Raw genomic sequence first — 16,158 nt, 5'->3', positions numbered from 1 at the left:
TGTTGTCGAATGCCGCCCTATGGTAGTGAAGGGTCCCAGCTGCTGTGCACTAGTCAAATGACCCTGGCTCGAACCTGTGATCATTGAGCTCCACCTGTACCTTTACCAGTGGAACCAGTCTGGAGGCCCGAGTTCAATTTCTCTGGGCCACTCTAGTGAGCCTCTCAGCTCACCCTGTATATTAAAGGTTAGTTAAGCCAGTAATCTGCTCAGTTAAGAGACCTCTGGCTCCTGAGGGCTGAAGGGGAGTTGGATCTCGGTCCCAGGTCTCCATATCAAGCAGGTGATGAAACGGATCGCCTGCTTGTTTGATCAGGGTGAAGTTGCTCCAGATCCCCAGAGCTCAGCCCTTGCTCCTAGCATCATCCCATGTGCAGATATTTGTGACAGCCATGTATTTTTGTCTTACAGACAGCTGTGGAGGTTCTGAGGGACGGTCTGTGTCCAGCCATGCTGACCCCCAGCAAGCCATGTAAGTATCAGCTTGACCCCTGCTGAACAGGCGCTTGTTTTCCGAAATTTGTGCCAACACTCTGGGGAGGAAACCCTTTGGGGGTGTTCTTTTACTGTTCTTTTCAAAGCGAACCTCTACTATGAATGTGTTTCTGTTTAGACTCTACTACATTTCTGAAGACCTGAATACCAATGGTAAAATTTTGCAATACAGTGGCTTTCAAAAGTATTCACGCTCTTGGACTTGACCACATTTTATTGGGTTACAATATGAAATCGCCCATCCATCCATCCATCCATTTTCTAACTGCTTCTTCCACTTCAGGGCTGCATGTGATTGCAGAGCTTATCCTGGCAAAAAAGGGGCGCAAGGCGGGGTACACCCTGGACACACAGACGCACACCCATACTCGCACTGTTTGCCAATTTTCCCAGAAGCCAGTTGACCTACTTTACCAATATATCTTTGGTCTGAGAGGATTGGGTGGAAACCCATTTGAACCCGGGCCATATAATAACATACAAACTCCACGCAGACAGCACCACAGGTCCAGAATTGAACCCTGAGCCCCAGCGCAGCAAGGCGGCAGTGCTAACCACTCTGCAACTGCACTGCCCAATGTGGAATTATAATTTGTTTGTTTGTTTTTTTTTTACCATGGATTGACATGAAATGCTTTAATACTGCTTAAGTGAAAACAAAATTCTAAAGATCCTCCTCAGTTAATTATAACTAGAAAATAAACACTATACACACTGGAAGGCTTAGTGATTGTCCAGGGTATTATTACCACAGTCATTAACTGGAGTTTGGAAATGGATCAACTCGGCTTTTGCATACCTAATCCCCTTCAGATCCAACTGAAGTGATTGATAAATCTATCTGCTATATGTTTCTGGGACCATAGGCCATTTTTAAAGGCACAAAAAGCTACTTGTGCATAAGACACAAGGGCTTGGTTAGGTCACGGCAGCCTGGACCTCTGGCCCCGTGACTGAAAGGTTGCAGGTTCAAATTGTGGATGGCATGCTGCTGTTGTACCTTTGAGCAAGGTACGTTAGTTCATTAAAGTGCTGGACAGTATGATTGCAATAACCACCAGAAGCTGGGCTTCCTTGGGGCAGGACTGAGATGCTGTTCTGAGCTGCTTGCTGGAGCTGGGGCCCATCTGATTGAGAATTTAAGGTTTCCAATGCTGTGGGTCTTAAGTGAAGCCACTGATGGTTCCAAGTTCTCATGTACCATTTTGCGAATGCGACCCATCGGTTTTCTTGGATAAGTCTTTTTCTTTGTTAAACCAGCCCTACATCTGGGTGATGAGATAATTGGACCACGTTATGCCTTAACTGGTACAGTTTATCCCCCACACAATCTCAGATGTTGAAATTTTAAGGAGTCCGGTTCTCTAGGACCCTGAGGCCAGGAGACGGGGAACCTCCGTGTCTAAATCCCTCCCCCTTCTCTCCCCTCTGGCTGCCAGTCAGTCGCAGGTGCTTCCCCGCTCTCCAGACGAGTAAGGGGGTGATCACGGTGGGGAACGACACCACGTTCAACGACGGGCGAGGGAAGGTGCGCAACGTCACCGAGCTGCTGGAAGGCGCCAAGTGAGTCTGGCCAGCCGCGGCGCTCCTCGTGTTTCACTGAAGCCCGGCACACTCCCTCCAGCCTGCCGCCAGCTCCCCAGAGGACTGGCACCCTCCCACTCTTCAGCACTTTCTCATCCCTGCAGGCTCCCACTGAACAGCAGTTTGATCCGTTGCTGATTTAACCAAGTGTCAGGATCCTTCACTTCCACAAGTCTGTTCCTACAGCTTCCCCCAGCCTGGTCTATCTCACCTGTGTGGTGATAGATTGTCACCAAACTGCACGATTCCCAGTGTTTATTTCTCCCCTAGTGCTGACTGCTGGAAAGCAGCCATCTTCACCGCCTCACAGTGCAAATAAATGCAGTATGTTGACTTATGTAGTGTCTCATTGTTTTTAGGGCATCCAAATTCTAAATGTATAAGTTTAACAGTGACAGGTTATCTGGCTTCCATTAATAACCATGCAATTAGTTGTTCTAGTCGGGGCCACTTGCTGTAAGGTTACCATATTGGTGCAGAAACGCTCTCAATAATGCATGCTATGCATTGTATGATACTCATCACAATTTTCCAGGGATTTTGCTGTTGCTGTCTGGTGCAGTAGAAAACCATCCCAGTACTGGTAGTGTTGTCTCAATTTACTGGCCCTGAAGCTTGTATGTCAAAACCCGGGCCCATTTTCTTGATAGGAGGAACTTCTGGCTTCTGTGCAAGGAGGTATAAACTCTCGAATGAGCTGAGCTGTTCATGTTGGCTCACAGCAGTCAAAAGCAAATAAACTTTAAACAATAAAGAATAACTCTATGTAGGTTTGTAAACACATGAGGATTAATCTTAAAAAAAAAAAAAAATGAGCATGTGGGCACAATCCTGTTCTGCCCTGGATCTAATTTGCCGGAGTTCAGTAGCTTGCGGAGTGAACTGGACTCCCACCTGAGCTCTTCTGAAATGACTAAGGGTTGTGTTGCTTCTACAGGAAAGCCAACATGGTGCTGGAGGCGCGACAGGTGGCCATGAAGATCTTTGAGGACTACACACAGTCCTGGTACTGGATTCTGCTGTGAGTGTCCCCTCTCTCTACCTCCTTTTCCTTCCAACCCCTCCAGCTGGGGAAAAAAAAAAATCAGAATGACTTCTTTCCAGGCCAGGATTCTAATCCTCTCTGTTCCTGTGCAGTGGCCTGGTCATCGCCATGATCGTCAGCCTCATCTTCATCGTGCTTTTACGGTACCTCGCAGGCATCATGGTCTGGATCATGATCATCTTGGTCATCCTCGTCATTGGCTACGGTACGCCGTCTGACCTCTAGCTCTTATTAGGCCACCTAGGTGACTGTAATATAATACTATCTTCAGCTGCTAATGCACTTTTATGCTGAAAGGATCCGTGAGCACTTTACCCAGCAGGAGATCAGGAGTCACTGCAGTGCAGTAGGACTCCAGTGGATGAGATAAGTAGGTCAGATTTGCAATGTCCAAACTGGAATTTTAGCTGACTATTCTCTCTTGACCATGGTTACACTTTGTCTGATTGCACTGTGTTAGTTGGGCAGTTGCTCAAACATGAATGACTACAGCAAGTCCTCTCATATTGGAGAATGGATATGGGGACTTTTAGATATTGTATTTCCAGGACACTCCTCATTGGAAAATGAATTCCTGTTATTTGTAGCTCTTTGCTCTTTTGATGCGAGATCTCCGTTCTTGGATTTTCCAGGAATCTTCCACTGTTACATGGAGTACGCTTCTCTGAAAGGCGTCCCTGGGTCGGACGTCTCCATCAAGGACCTGGGCCTGCAGACTGACTTCGCCGTGTACCTGCAGCTGAGACAGACCTGGCTGGCTTTTAGTGAGTCCACCTGCCTCAATTCCAGGACCCCTCTCTAACCCTCCTCCCTTTTCAAGAGCTCGATCCCCTTCCCCCACCTTTCTCTGCTCCCATGATCCTCTTCTTCCACTCTAAGAACTGCTCCTAAGTCTGCAAGACGGCCTAGGAAAGAGTGTTGAGACCTTATGCTAAATGAGAGTACCTGCGGACCCTTCATCTTAAAGAACTGTAGTTGTTTAAAACATTCTGTAAGACGCTTGAGGTCTTTGTTTAGATTGCACAGTGAGGTTAAAGAACAAAAATCTGGTGCTGGACTTTGAAACGGGTGCGAATTGGTTTTCTCTCTCTAGTCGGTCTAGTGTCCTGATACCACCCTGTTCCTTTGCGTTGTATTGCAGTGATCATCTTGTGCATACTGGAGGTGATCATCATTCTGTTGCTCATCTTCCTCCGCAAGCGCATCCTCATCGCCATCGCTCTCATCAAGGAAGCCAGCAGGTAAGCGATTCGCTCGTCGTGCACGAAGCTCTTCCGTTGCCCCACACTCCAGCACAATGATAGCGACTCGCACCTCTTTTCTTTGCAGGGCGATCGGTCATGTGATGTCATCGCTGTTTTACCCGCTGTTGACCTTTGCCCTCCTGGCCCTGGTCATTGCATACTGGGCCATCACAGCTGTGTATCCTTTTGAGAGGGGTGACCTCTGACCCCTTTTGTCTCTAATGTCTGCAAGATCAATGGCTTGTGGTTCAATGTCTGTCTGGCTAATTATTTGAGGCACACACGCCTTGCGGCCTGTGTTTTGTTTCCTTAGCTGCAATTGCTAGCTTCCTCTCGACCTCCAATGAGCCTGTTTACAAAGTGTTTGCCAATGAGACTACATGCAACTACAGCAGGAGCACCTGTGATCCCGAGGTGAGCAAGCCGACTTCCAAAAACATCCCATGGGGACGGGGGAGGGAAACGAGAGCATTTCTGCTGGAGATGAGATATTTGAAGTCGGGGGTTCCAGAATACGCCACACCCTTTCTCTGGAGGCTGTTGACCCCGTTTTGAAATTGGCAAAGCAAGCTTTTAAATTTAAAAATGTCATAAGCCCTCCATCCCAGATGACCTCATACCAAACTAGCCCACAATCCTAATGTGGGATTGAAGTCCAGATATGTTTATGGACTGGCAGAGCATGGATTGCAATAGCTGGGTTTTTGGTAGCTGGGTCAGTAACAGACTGCCTGTGCTTCTCCCACAGACGTTCAACACCACCGACATCCGAAAGCAGTGCCCCGACGCCGAGTGCCTGTTCGCCTTCTACGGCGGGGAGTCGTACTACCACAAGTACCTCATCGCACTGCAGTTCTACAACGTCTTCCTGTTCTTCTGGTGTGCCAACTTTGTCACGGCGCTGGGCCAGATAACTCTGGCGGGGGCATTTGCCTCCTACTACTGGGCGTTCAAGAAGCCCGACGACATGCCCACTTTCCCCGTCTTCTCCTCCCTGGGCCGGGCGCTCAGGTAAGAGTCGCTTGTGCCCCAGCACGACCAAATGCAAGGCATCTCCCCACCGTTTTAAAGATGTGCGCGACGGGGAAGTCTGTACCTTCACCTTGCTGGGAACAAGTTCCCATTTGCTATATTTGTGCAAATCAAGTAAATTGTTAACTGAAATTGAGTCTTTTCAAGTAAAACATCCTTAAATTTAGAAAAACCTCAGCTACCACACAAGGCAAGACCAATCAATTTCCAATGTTCCTAAAAATTGAATGGGTCGCTCAACGTACAGTACAAACATGGTTAAATCAAATTTCTGTCACGGTGTATGATCTAGTTTCTCACGAGGCTTTCTGAATGTGCCATGGTGGAATGAGTGAGAGAATTCAAGTTCAAATAACACAGCTTGTGTTATTTGGGGATATCTAGGGAGCAGGTGTATCGCAAGTTGGTGATGCTTGTTCTGCTGTATCTTTGTCTCTCTGCCCAGGTACCACACTGGCTCCCTGGCTTTTGGATCTTTAATCTTGGCCATTGTCCAGGTCATCCGGGTTCTGTTGGAATACCTGGACCATAAACTCAAAGGTGAGTCGGGAGAGGTGGAATTAGCCCTGGGATATTCCCATCCATTCCATGGCTAGATTCCTGCTATGTTAGAGGACTCAATTAAAGCAATTAATTTGAGTTAAATAGTGCAAAATGTAGCTGTGGGGCATCATGGCTCTGGACTGGAAGGACTGGTTTTCTGCAGGACAAGTACCATTCTTGATGTTGCAATTAAAATTTGGGAAATCTGTTGTGTTCAAGTATTCCAAAGAAAAATTGGTGCCTATGGTCGAGGGTAATTCCATCAGAGTGACTGAATGGACACGGGTGGTTTTTCGAAAATGCAAGTGATTTTGTTTTTTTCTTGGAAATGTATTGGCCCCTGATGTTTTCTGGGTATATCACACACCTTTACAGGTGCCCAAAACAAATTTGCCAAATTCCTGCTGTGCTGCCTGAAGTGCTGTTTCTGGTGCCTGGAGAAGTTCATCAAGTTCTTGAACAGAAACGCCTACATCATGGTGAGTGTATATTGAAGTGACCCTGGGGCCACCATAACCCCTGCTTTGAGCAATGGAAGCTGAAAGAAATCAACATGATCTAAACTGAAACCTTAAATACTTGTACTTGTCAACATTACAGTATTGTAGAATGTACAGGAGATTTAAATTATATCAGTCATTTACTTGATAGAGACTAATCTCCATGTTTCTGGAATATTGCATCAGATGTATACGGAGTAATTTTCAAAGATTCTGTGTTGATAATTCTTCTTTTCTGTGCAGGTTAGAGCACAGTATAAACTAGGGATTTGAACAAACTTGAGTAACAGCATGAAGCTTACAATCTGCCAATTGAATTGCTTTGTAATTTTAAATAAAATCATTAAAACCTTTGATAAACCAGTTTTGGATCATTTATGCTCAATTTACACATTTTAATGTCTTTCAGGCATCTTTTAAAAAGTCTATATTGAATGTCCAGGTTTACAGTAAAACTGACAGTTTACAAACAGCCTGAGTGGCCAGACTCTAGTGAAACGAGAGTTTTTTGCATTGCGGTTTACAATAACATCTGCCATTTTGTTTTGTTTTTTTGTCTAGATCGCAATTTACGGAAAAAACTTCTGCACCTCAGCCAGGGATGCTTTCTTCCTCCTGATGAGGAACATAGTGAGGTGAGATGGGAAGGGGGAGGTGTACCTACGCAGATGTCCCCATGTGGCCTGGCCAGGGTAGCTTGGGCTGAACTCTCCGTGTCAATCTGTTTCTCGCTGGTTTCAGGGTGGCCGTCCTGGACAAGGTGACGGACTTCCTACTGTTCCTGGGGAAGCTGTTGATTGTCGGGCTTGTTGGTAAGTTGAATGCGAGATACCCCCCCCAACATCGCTGTTCCTTCGGGAATGTGTGTTAACTTATAACCCATGATCCAGTCCTGACCTCTTTCTTGCAGGAATCCTGTCTTTCTTCTTTTTTTCGGGGAGAATCAAAGCCATTGAGAACACCACTCCAAACCTCAATTATTACTGGGTCCCCATCCTGGTGAGTGTCCGGGAAGCGCCTGTCATTGTGGCAATTTATCTGAGAATGAGTTTCATGTGAGGGGAAGCCAATTCGTCCTACCCTGGTAGTTTGGGAGCTCCTGGTCTTCTTGCCTGTGTTTGGAAGTGGTTCTGACCTTGAGCCCTTATTTTGGTTAGAATACAGCGTAGTAGAGAAACTTAAAATTTGCTAAAACGCAAAACGCTTTTATGAATCTGAAATTTAGTAGCTTCTTCAGTAAGCGTTATTTATCTGATTGTTTTATTCAAGCTATATTGTAAAGTATTGTTTATTCAGTACTATATTGTAATAGTTCAGGTGGGTAGCTGCGTCAGCATGCGTAGGCTGCAAAGGAACAAGTAATAGGTTTATTCCATGCTGAAAAAAAGAAGAAAGAGAACGCAACGTTTTGGCCGTGGAGCCTTCTTCAGGTGTGTGACTATATTGTAATAGTTGTACATAAACAACTTAACCTTTTCTGAATTTTATTGGCGTCTTGAGAAACATGAGAGGCAGTGGCTGAGTTGGGTCTCTCTTTGTCTCTGGTCTCCTTAGACGGTGATAGTCGGCTCGTATCTCATTGCTCACGGCTTCTTCAGCGTCTATGCCATGTGTGTGGATACGCTGTTCCTCTGCTTCTGTAAGTACGCCTTCTCCATTGTGAACGGATTTGCATCCTCCTTTCTGGACCGATTGGTCTCGTAATGACACAGGGCCCAAAGACATAGCCCACACAGGTTTCCTTGCAACAAATTATTCCGGGAAATAAGCAAGGAGGCTCGAGTGCAAAGCAACGTCGCTCATTCATCACTCTGAAATCTCGAGAGGGCAGTTGAGCTGGCATGGGGGAGATGCTCCGTAAAAGGGACCTTTTTTGACAGCGATCCCAGAGGAGAACCGTTCCCGTGTTTGTCAACTCCTGACGGTGCAAGCCTGCACAGACTATCCCCTTTATTGGAGTAGGCTTATCCTTCATAAAATTGACTGTACGAGTACAGGGTCCTTGCGTGTTAAGATCGTGGGTCGATGGTCGGCTCGAATAGAAAAAGCGAATGCTGGGTGGCTATAATAACGGAACTGTCCAGCTGAATCTCGTTGCTCAGCACTGTGACTGTTTAAGGGCTGGCCGTACTTCACTGTGTTTTCTGTCCAGCTTTTTAAATATCGAATCCATCAACTGCTGATTGTACACAGTGAAACGGACATTGAGGTTAATCTCGCCAGTCTCCATGTAGGAAACAAGGGGGGTGCAGCAATTCTGATTTTAGCGCAGAACATTCATGCGGTCTTCAGCGTCGGAATGGCAAGTCTCAGGGAGTGCATGGTGCCTGTTTCACTAATTCAAGCTTGTGGTCTTGGGACAGTGGCGCAAATATGATCAGGGGGGTTAACTTTTTATCTCCTGCACTGTTCTACTGATAGCACTGCAAGTTGTGCCTTCCTTCTATCTTGATTTTAACCAATCTGCATGTTTTACAAGTGTACTAACAGTGTGGAATCCCCAATTACATGCCTTCCTTGTAAAATGCAGATTGGCTCAAACTCTGGCAAAAATGATGGGACTTATCCTGGCTTTGCTTCTGACTCTTTTTTTCTATCTTTTTTTCCCACTCATTTCTTCCCTTCCACCCCTGCCTTGTATTAACAAATGCCTGAACACCTCCCCCTCCTCGCAAGGTGAGGATTTGGAACGTAACGACGGTTCTGAGGAGAGGCCATACTACATGTCTTCCGAGCTCCATCTGATCCTCTCCAAGAGTGAGCCTAGAGAGGAGGAAGAACCGCAAGCTGAAAAACCTGATGAGGCCCAGGAGTAGCCAAAGGGAACTGTGGGGAGGGGATGTTATATCTCCCCCTTGTGCTCTGGAGGCACTATTGCAAGAAGCTACCCCACCTCTTAAAGAGAACGCCCTTTATTGCAGTGTTGGGTTTTTCGTTCAGCCTGAAGCAAATGCTTCTCTTGGATTGTACCAAAGTGTGTCTGTGGGGAAGCTTGGTTGTACTGCGTCTTAAGGATTTAACCCACACATTCCAACCCTTTTCTGTGGGCGACTGGTGTCCATCTTGATTTAATTGCTAAGATGGATGGTGGATTTGGGATAGCAGGTTAAGTGTTGGTTGCATGAATGTAGAAATAGAATACCCCCCCCCCCCCTCCTTTTCATAGCTGAGATGGTATGGGTACCTTCCTTTCAACAGTAAATTAAGATGTCCTGAAGTTTTCCTAACTCCTCTTACCCTTCTCACTCCCTCAGACTAAAGTGTTCAGAAAAGGGCTTTGCCTTCTGAATACTTCCTGTGTGATAGAACAGTACCTTGTTCCATCACTGTGTAGGAAAAACCTTTGATTGTGATCATATAGCAAAAGTTACAGGTATCTGTGCTCAAGTGCTAGTAGCTAACCTGTCGCTGAATTTCATCCAGCCTTGTCTTGCAGAATCTCAGCCTGTTGGGTAGGTTGTGGTTGACAGATGTACAGTAGATGGTATGCTCAAGGCTTGTGCCCTTTGGAAATGAGGAAACCTCATTGGGATTACTGGAATCTGCAAATTCTAAAATTCAGGACCCACCTCTTGCACATCATGCTTGAGTGTAAAGTCACAGGGGAAACAGCCCAGTAATGGACAAGTATACTAGCTCTTTTGCTAAGCATCCAAAGATCTCTGGTTTTCTTTTGAACATGGAACCAAGAAGCCTTGTGTAAATATGACCCAGGATAGCTCATGTGCCTAATCTTTAGTGTCGTATTTTCTCTTCAGTGTGGGTGTTGATATATGCAAAGCTACAGCTGCCACTTCTACTTAGGTATATGTTTTTTTTTCTGGGTCACAGTCCTGATCCCATTCTGAGCCTCTAGACCAGAACTTGGTAGCTTGTCTGCACTCCGACATGCTTGTACGTCTGATTTTGTACGCATCAGCTTCTAATACTTGTGATCCCAGGGTCTTTTAAAAGACCTTATTCATCACGGTACTTTACAACCAGTTACAACGTCTCTACGTTGCCACAGGGCACAGAAATATTTCAAGATCATTTGCTCAAAAGGAAAATAGTTTCCTAACAATTTGCTCTATTTGTAAAGATCTGCACGATCGTACAATTCTCTAACAGTAGCACCAAATTCTTTCAATGTGTCTTCCACAAAGCTGGCTTCCTCATGCGGCCGATAAAAGATCCAACATTTGTCATTACAGGAAACAATAACTGTCCCATCTGCCAACTGCAAAGGGAATTGTATGATTTGTTCGTGGCCTCATTTGAACGGCTTCTGGTTTTCTCCATCTGCAAAGTATAAAATCTCATGAGCACTTAAAAATCCTAAACAATCACTTTGCTTTGTACCAGACTCCAAACTGAATTCCATTAGTGTTGTTTTCCTCCCTGCTTGTAACAGGGAATGAAACATTCATTTTTTGGTACCTGAAATTCTTTTAACATAGATTTGCAGAACAGGGATTAACAATTTTTGCAAACCCAAAGACCTAAGATCGATTAAGTTTTTCAAGTCATGCTATTGATCCTTAAACTACTCCCACGATGCAAGAGGTGCATTGGAGATGGGTGGACCTGGATGAACCAATCAAATGTTTGAGGGTGTGTCCGTAAGTGCTCTCCAATCCCCTTCTATTCTCACATTCATTGTACAGTATGTTAGAGATGGAGGACTCGGGGTCAATTTAGTCAATAAACATAATGTATTTCAAAGACTGTCACTTTATCTGTTGAAAAGATTATTTTCAGGAAAGTTAGTTTTTTCTACAGGTCTATTTTAGATGTGCTTGGTCCCCTGAAAAATGAGATTTTTGAAATGGAATCCTGGAAAAATATCCTAATATTTGTCCAGATAATCATCCAATTTCATATTAAGAAAAAGCCATAAAATGCTACAACCTGTGAGGAACTGGGTTTTGATTGGGTTTCAACAATATGGAATGGATCTTGTTTTTAAAAAAATATACAATTAAGCACCTTGTTTGCCTTGGAACACTGATTGACACTGTAAATGCAATCTAATGCAGCCTTTTTGGCCCTCTAACCTCTGACTGTGCCATTACTAATCCTTGTCTGCATGCTGTAATCTTTATTAAAACCCAGCATCTTTCTACTCTGTGTTTCCTGCTTGTTTCTCTGGGAATAGGGGGGTTTCTACAAAAATTGAATTGATGATTCAGAACAGACTTTAGGGTTTAACTTGGAAGGTGTGAAGGCCGCTTAAACTGAAATTATTAATATTCAAGTGGACTTCTTGTGCTGGTATTTCAGGGGGTTTTCGCCCCATACTCAAGCAGGGGGCAGGTTTTGAGCTGGTTTGGATCGATGTTCAAGTGCTGATCAATCCAATCTCCCTGTTGGGCTGGGAGTAGGAAGAGAATGAGTCTCCCTGTGAAGCTTGGCTGCACCGTAATTCAAAGTAAAATTGAAGACATCAAGGTGAATCTGAAGATGAGAGAAGTGCAAAAAATGACTCTAATCCCCAATGCCGCAGTCCCCCACCCCCCCTTTAAAAGTAGGACTAGTGTCTCCACTTGAAGATGCAGCACTCACCCTCTTCCCTTATGCCTCCCCCTGTCTGTCTCCGGCGCGCTCTCTTTCCACAGTGGAGGACCTGGAACGCAACGACGGCTCCCAGGAAAGACCCTACTACATGCCTGAGGCTCTGCTCAAGATCCTCAAAAAGAAGAACGAGGAAAAAACCGTGGGATAGCTCCGGGCTCTGCTTTCTGCCATCCCACGCAGAGTGAACAAGCCTGCCCTCCGCGGATGCCCGTCTCTAGTTTTTATGCCATTGGACACAATCGGTTTGTCCTGTCCCTGCCTGGTGTGTGGTTTCCTCTGCTGCCAGATCTTTTGGAAACCGCAGTGTTGGACTTCAGAGACTCCACGAAATGTTTGTCTGACTTGTATTTTCTTTGCATTATCTTTCCTATCGGAGATCCGGGGAAAGTCCACAATACTTCCTGCATCTTGGATTCATATCCAATCTTGAGACCTTTCCAAATGGTTTTCATTCATGTACAAAATCTTCAACTACAGTGCTGTATGTTCAGATAGCAGTGTTTAAAGCATCTCAGTTTTTTACTTCAGTTTGGGTCTGTGCGATTTTGGTTTTGTCGGTAGAAGCTGGGTATAGTGGAAGGTCTTGTGACCTTTTTTTATGTGTTCTGGTTCCACTAGGGGAATTCTGTAGACTGCTTCCTTAATCAGGAATTGTAACCCTGGGAACCACAAGAAAGGTCCAGTTTTTAGCCTAGCCTTAAATATATGGCTCAATTACTGCATTTAAAATCACTTTATTTTTATTGATTCATTGACCAATTACCTGAAACCCTGTCTAGTGGCCCTCAGGCTATTATTAGAATAGAGAAGCATAGAACTATACACCTGTGGGACCCATTAAAGGGTGTTTACCTGAATTCAATTTCTTGTTGGGGGCGTGCCTCAGTCCAAAGAGCTGATTCAGTGACAAAATTGTGGTCCTGTTTTTTTTAAAGCACTGCACCGCACACTGGTTTAGCGGTACAGGAACCTGGTTGCCTTGGGGGGGAAGGGAAGAGTTATCCATCTGCCACATTGGGGAATTATGGGAAGAGTATGGGATTTGGCACCTACACAAATCTGCTGATCAGAGGGTGGATGGCTTTTTTTTCCTTTTGTTTTGAGTGAACATCCGTGATTTACCCTTGCCGATGAAAATCAGGATTGTTTTCTCTCGGCTCTTGTTCTATAAGTCAATGTCTCCCATGTCCCCCTGTTCTATAGCATTTTAGCTTTCCCACTCGGATTTTGAAAGATGGGGTGTAGTCACCCCGTTTTCTCTCACTCTTCTAAACTGTCACACCAAGGTTTGGTTTGTGCCGAAACTGATCAAGGTATGGATGTGGGACATTACCTGGAAGGAAGAAAACAAACTTTTTAAACTTCTGTTCAGATCTATGTTTTGGCAGAAATGATTAAACATTAACCATGTATTTTAACTTTATTTCATTTATACTATAGAGTTTTGTTAGCTCCACTGTTTTCTTAATTCTGTACACAAACGTTCTGAGATGTTATGCTGGTATTTATTCGCAACTAATGTCAAGGTAAGCTAAGGGAAACCTGAGGCCAGCCTAAGTGATAATGAAGATGATCGTCCCCTTGTTTGACCTGAAAAAAACAAGGATTCTGTAGAAAAAGCCTGTTTAAAGGTAAACATATTAACATGTCCGTTCTAAAAGGTCACAATATGAGCCTGTGTGCCTCAGTAGCTTGGTGGTGTGTAGGGATTCGGAGAGCTTACCCTACAGAGTTTTTCACTGGCACTCATGTCTGTACAGTCTATTAGGGAGAAGAACAAGTGCTTTTGGATTTCTATTCTTGGAGGTGGACTTGTGGACCACCGAGCAAGGAGAAGAGGGGGGGGGGGGGGGGAGTGGGAAGAGAAATGCTGTCTGATGTTAAACTGCCTTTGCAGATTTTTGTTACTTTATTTTTTAACCCATTATGCGAGATGAAGAATATGAATGTAGACTACGCAATCTGCGGTTTTAGGGGTTCACGGTGTTGCTGTACGAATGCACAGACACCCAAGTGGTAGTCCGTATGTTGGGTATGGCATTGTACAATCCATTTGTTTTGAGATGCATTAAAGTTGCCATGTGTTTAATCCAATTTTGGAAGTATGCTTGGACTGCATATTAATTTCAGGCTCCTCTTTTAGTCATGCCACTTGCCTGGAGACTGAATGAGATTTTGAAGTTGCTCTGAGGTTTGACTTAAACCAAGGAGTAAGCAGAATAATAAATGTCTGTTGACATTTATAGGTCATTGGGATACAACACCTTTATTAAGTTTACTTTTGGAATCTTGCATTGTTTTCTTTAAAAGTGGCAATGTATTTGATGAGTATCGATGTATAGATCCGATTGCCACGGAACCTCCTGATCCAGTACTGACTGGGAACAGGTGGTTCTCGGTCTGATCAGTGGCAGATCTGAACTACTGGTCATGGTAGGTATCCACTGAAAGATATGTATAACATACAACGACTGCTGAAACTCTAAAAACGTCTGGGAAAAATGATAGTGATGCTTATAGATAGCTTAGCCGACGTGCTTCAAGGCAATTAACAAAACTTAAGTTTGGTGAATATCAGTCTGGGAGCAACTCTGAGAAAGAATGAAATTTCAAGGTGCTTGAGAGTATGGGCTACCCAGACTCGTACAGACGTTGCGGTGGCTTCTGTAAACTTGGGGCTGTGTGTGATTAACTAAAGGCATTTTTCATTTGTGCATTTCTCGGTCCAGTCGAAGCGTTGCTCACTTGCCCCCTCTCCAGGCAGAGCGGTGTCGGCAGCGAGAAGGGACTGGCGGCAGAGGGTTGCCAGAAAGGTGTGGTCCTCTCGGGGTCTGTGAGACTTCGAGAAGCGTTATCGGTACAAAAGCTGATGGTTTGTGTGAGAGTACAACGCCATGTGGTATCTCTAACCACACCAACAGGGCTGATTTGGTTTTTTATAGTAGCAACTGATGGCTTCTTCATCTCTGGCTTAGGCAGGAATTTTGACCCTGCTATCATTGTAGTCTTAATTACCATCTAAGCATAACATTAATAGGAGCTAAAGCTACCAGAGTTAACCCTTTAATTGGCAAGTACCAAAAAACTTAACTGAAAATGTTTTACTTGTTCTTTTCTAGTGGATTTTGTCTCAAATAACACAATTTCATAAGTTTTTTTTTTCAAAACTGTGTGTTTATTTTCCATTTTACAAACTGTATCCCACAGGATACAGTGCCCATTTGGGGTATACATCTGAACTGTTTTTGGCAACTGCTCCCATAGTCAAAAGAACCATAAAACCATTAAAACTCACTAATTTTTATGTTTCATTAAAAAAGGAATGCCAAACATACAATACACCCTTATCCCTACTTGCTTTGGTGTTTAAAAAATTACAACTGGTGTTAAAACTTAAAACTTACAAGTTACTCTAATGTTAAAAAAGTAAAGTCTTACAAAAACCCCAATTCATTTGGGCCCAAAATTGCAACAGTTCATTGTTTTACTGGTACTATGAACCTGTCCTTATGTTCAAAAGTATTTCATCAATTTCATCGAAGATGAAAGCAGTTGCATGCATTTTGTCCAGTGACAATGCAAAGCCTCACATTACACTTCTCACACATGATGGTCCATTAGGGCACATCCTGCATCTCCCTTTCACAGACAGAATTGGGTAGTGGCTGTTTCCATCATAGCGCATTTCATCTATAGGCTGTGGGACCTTTGGCTGCTTGACAACCCTCACGGCTGCATCATTCTCATTTCCTAGGGAAAGCCGGGCTCTTTTTTGTTTTTCTGGATAGATGAGACCTTTGGCAACATCTAGCCTGAAGGCCTTCAGTTTCTTCAGCTTTACTGGACCAATTGCTGTTGCGTCATGCTGATAAAGCAACCATGCATTACCGACAGCAATGCCTATCAGTTGCCAGAATATGCAAAGGTACCACCGATGGGACTTGGCTGGAGTGCGATATAATGCAATCATCATGTCAGTCAAGTCCACACCTCCCATGTGATGGTTGTATTCTGCCACGATCTGTGGACATGGGACAGATATCTGTCTTCCCTTCTTTGAGAAGCGCTTCATTTAACCTACAGGCATCACAGAAGCACATGTGCTCACCAAGGTGACTGTTTTGCTGTCAGCCCATTTGACTATTGCAAGCTGTGCATC

At 44.4% G+C, this 16,158-nt stretch overlaps 1 protein-coding gene across 4 annotated transcripts in view; it reads left to right on the top strand.

Annotated features, from left to right (window-relative positions):
• The window catches only part of slc44a2 (solute carrier family 44 member 2 (CTL2 blood group)), a 47,970-nt gene extending 33,877 nt beyond the window's left edge, over window positions 1-14,093 (top strand). For 2 of the 4 annotated variants that reach the window (XM_015349098.2, XM_006631635.3), the window contains exons 7-22: window positions 412-472; window positions 1,935-2,058; window positions 3,017-3,100; window positions 3,217-3,329; window positions 3,757-3,888; window positions 4,266-4,365; window positions 4,454-4,546; window positions 4,695-4,782; window positions 5,117-5,379; window positions 5,846-5,940; window positions 6,319-6,422; window positions 7,005-7,078; window positions 7,185-7,255; window positions 7,354-7,442; window positions 7,998-8,082; window positions 12,041-14,093. In XM_015349098.2, coding sequence (XP_015204584.1) covers window positions 412-472; window positions 1,935-2,058; window positions 3,017-3,100; window positions 3,217-3,329; window positions 3,757-3,888; window positions 4,266-4,365; window positions 4,454-4,546; window positions 4,695-4,782; window positions 5,117-5,379; window positions 5,846-5,940; window positions 6,319-6,422; window positions 7,005-7,078; window positions 7,185-7,255; window positions 7,354-7,442; window positions 7,998-8,082; window positions 12,041-12,147 — 1,683 coding nt within the window. In that variant the 3' untranslated portion in view covers window positions 12,148-14,093. Of the gene's footprint in view, window positions 1-411; window positions 473-1,934; window positions 2,059-3,016; window positions 3,101-3,216; window positions 3,330-3,756; window positions 3,889-4,265; window positions 4,366-4,453; window positions 4,547-4,694; window positions 4,783-5,116; window positions 5,380-5,845; window positions 5,941-6,318; window positions 6,423-7,004; window positions 7,079-7,184; window positions 7,256-7,353; window positions 7,443-7,997; window positions 8,083-9,119; window positions 11,549-12,040 lie in introns of those variants that run through there. The other 2 variants (XM_015349096.2, XM_015349097.2) reach the window with 1 other exon arrangement.
• The last annotated feature ends 2,065 nt before the right edge of the window (window positions 14,094-16,158 follow it).

The sequence above is a fragment of the Lepisosteus oculatus genome, chromosome 11 (genome assembly GCF_040954835.1).
Source record: "Lepisosteus oculatus isolate fLepOcu1 chromosome 11, fLepOcu1.hap2, whole genome shotgun sequence".
NCBI classification, from domain to species: Eukaryota; Metazoa; Chordata; class Actinopteri; order Semionotiformes; family Lepisosteidae; genus Lepisosteus; species Lepisosteus oculatus.
The sequence above is the reverse complement of the archived record's forward strand: the minus strand, read 5'-3'. Positions and strand labels throughout refer to the sequence as shown.